The following is a 1,309-nucleotide window of genomic DNA, read 5'->3' as shown; positions in this document are numbered from 1 at the left end:
TTTTTTTTTAACACAAATTTAACAATATTTGATTTTCCCTTTCTTAAGATCCTTCATAAACTTTACAACGAACGTGTTAATTGCATTAATGTATAAGGATTCTTATTGCTTAGGTATTTGAGTTGCTCGTCAAAACCCTCCGGCGTTTTCTGTATCCAATTTCGATCTAGGTAGTACTGTATACATGTTGTGAACTCTTTCTCGCTGTAGTTATCTACACGCACTGGTACAAATGGGTCTAAATGTTCGAATCCTTCTTTGCCAAGCAGATAGCGGGGCATGTACGACTCCATATAGCCTTCGGTCATGCCTATCTTATCTACAGTTAATATGCATACACCATTAGTCCAGTTAAAATTTGTAATGTCCAAGAAGGGTTGGGTCAACGTTATACGATTTGGTGTCATCCTCTGTTTGTTGTCACCGAAAATCCGAGTCTCAGGATGGAAAAACGCATTGAAACCGTCAATTGCCACCATTAGTTTGCAATGTTCTTCACTGGCGTGCTGTTTCAATTCAGACAACAAAGCTGCCACTGTCTCGGATGCAAACTTAATGCGCGCAATACCATGTTCCACTAACTCCAATAATGTTGAACCAGCTGGTGTTGCCTCTCGTTTACTCCAAACGTAATCTTTACTGGTTTTTAAATGCAATTTCGAAAGTAGTGGGCCATTTTGAGTCTTAAAATGTACTAACCAAGCCGCTGCATCGAAAGGCAAATCGATAAATCCTTCTTGAGAAGATGCACTTGCTGTCTCTTTCGGACGTTTCATCCAATTGGGCACCCAAGGCACATGTACAAGCAGAAAGTTGTTTTGCAAACCATAGTGCAACGCATGTGCCATGGTTAGTGTTTTACCAGCACCATTATCACCGTAAAGTACATACCGAACGACAGGCCTTTTGAAATTAGTGTTACGGATGTAATTTATTAGCTCTAAGGCAGCCGGACGCACCATTAGACAAGCCTCGGTGAATGTTTTCACTTGCTGTTCAAATTGACGTGGAAGTCCACCACCGCTGAATAGTTGCTTCCTTTCGTCAGGCGGAAGTGTGTAGAATTTGGCTTCATGCACTTTAGAATGCAGGTCGGTGTTGCTCTCTGCTGTGCGGTAATCGGTTGATACCAATTTTGGACGATTATATAGCGCTTCTTTTGCTGCCTCCGCAGGTGCGCTACAGAACTTTGCACACATTTTCGACATGCGCGTAAGCTTTGTTGAATGTCTAGCTAACATTTTTCCAGCAAATTTCGCGAGTTTTATTCAATATTATTATTTATTCAATATTAGTAGCTTTTCACAGA

At 40.9% G+C, this 1,309-nt stretch overlaps 1 protein-coding gene across 1 annotated transcript; it reads right to left on the bottom strand.

Annotated features, from left to right (window-relative positions):
- Positions 1-1,303, bottom strand: mRpS29 (mitochondrial ribosomal protein S29). Its single transcript, XM_017608211.1, has one exon. The coding sequence runs from the start codon at positions 1,239-1,241 to the stop codon at positions 63-65; it is 1,179 nt and encodes a 392-aa protein (XP_017463700.1). The 5' UTR covers positions 1,242-1,303; the 3' UTR covers positions 1-62.
- Positions 1,304-1,309: the final 6 nt, after the last annotated feature.

Source organism: Rhagoletis zephyria, unplaced genomic scaffold (assembly GCF_001687245.7).
Source record: "Rhagoletis zephyria isolate East Lansing unplaced genomic scaffold, Rhagoletis_zephyria_1.1 Rzeph_scaffold_70832, whole genome shotgun sequence".
Classification (NCBI taxonomy): Eukaryota; Metazoa; Arthropoda; class Insecta; order Diptera; family Tephritidae; genus Rhagoletis; species Rhagoletis zephyria.
Note: the sequence above shows the minus strand (reverse complement) of the source record. Positions and strands in the feature narration are given on the sequence as shown.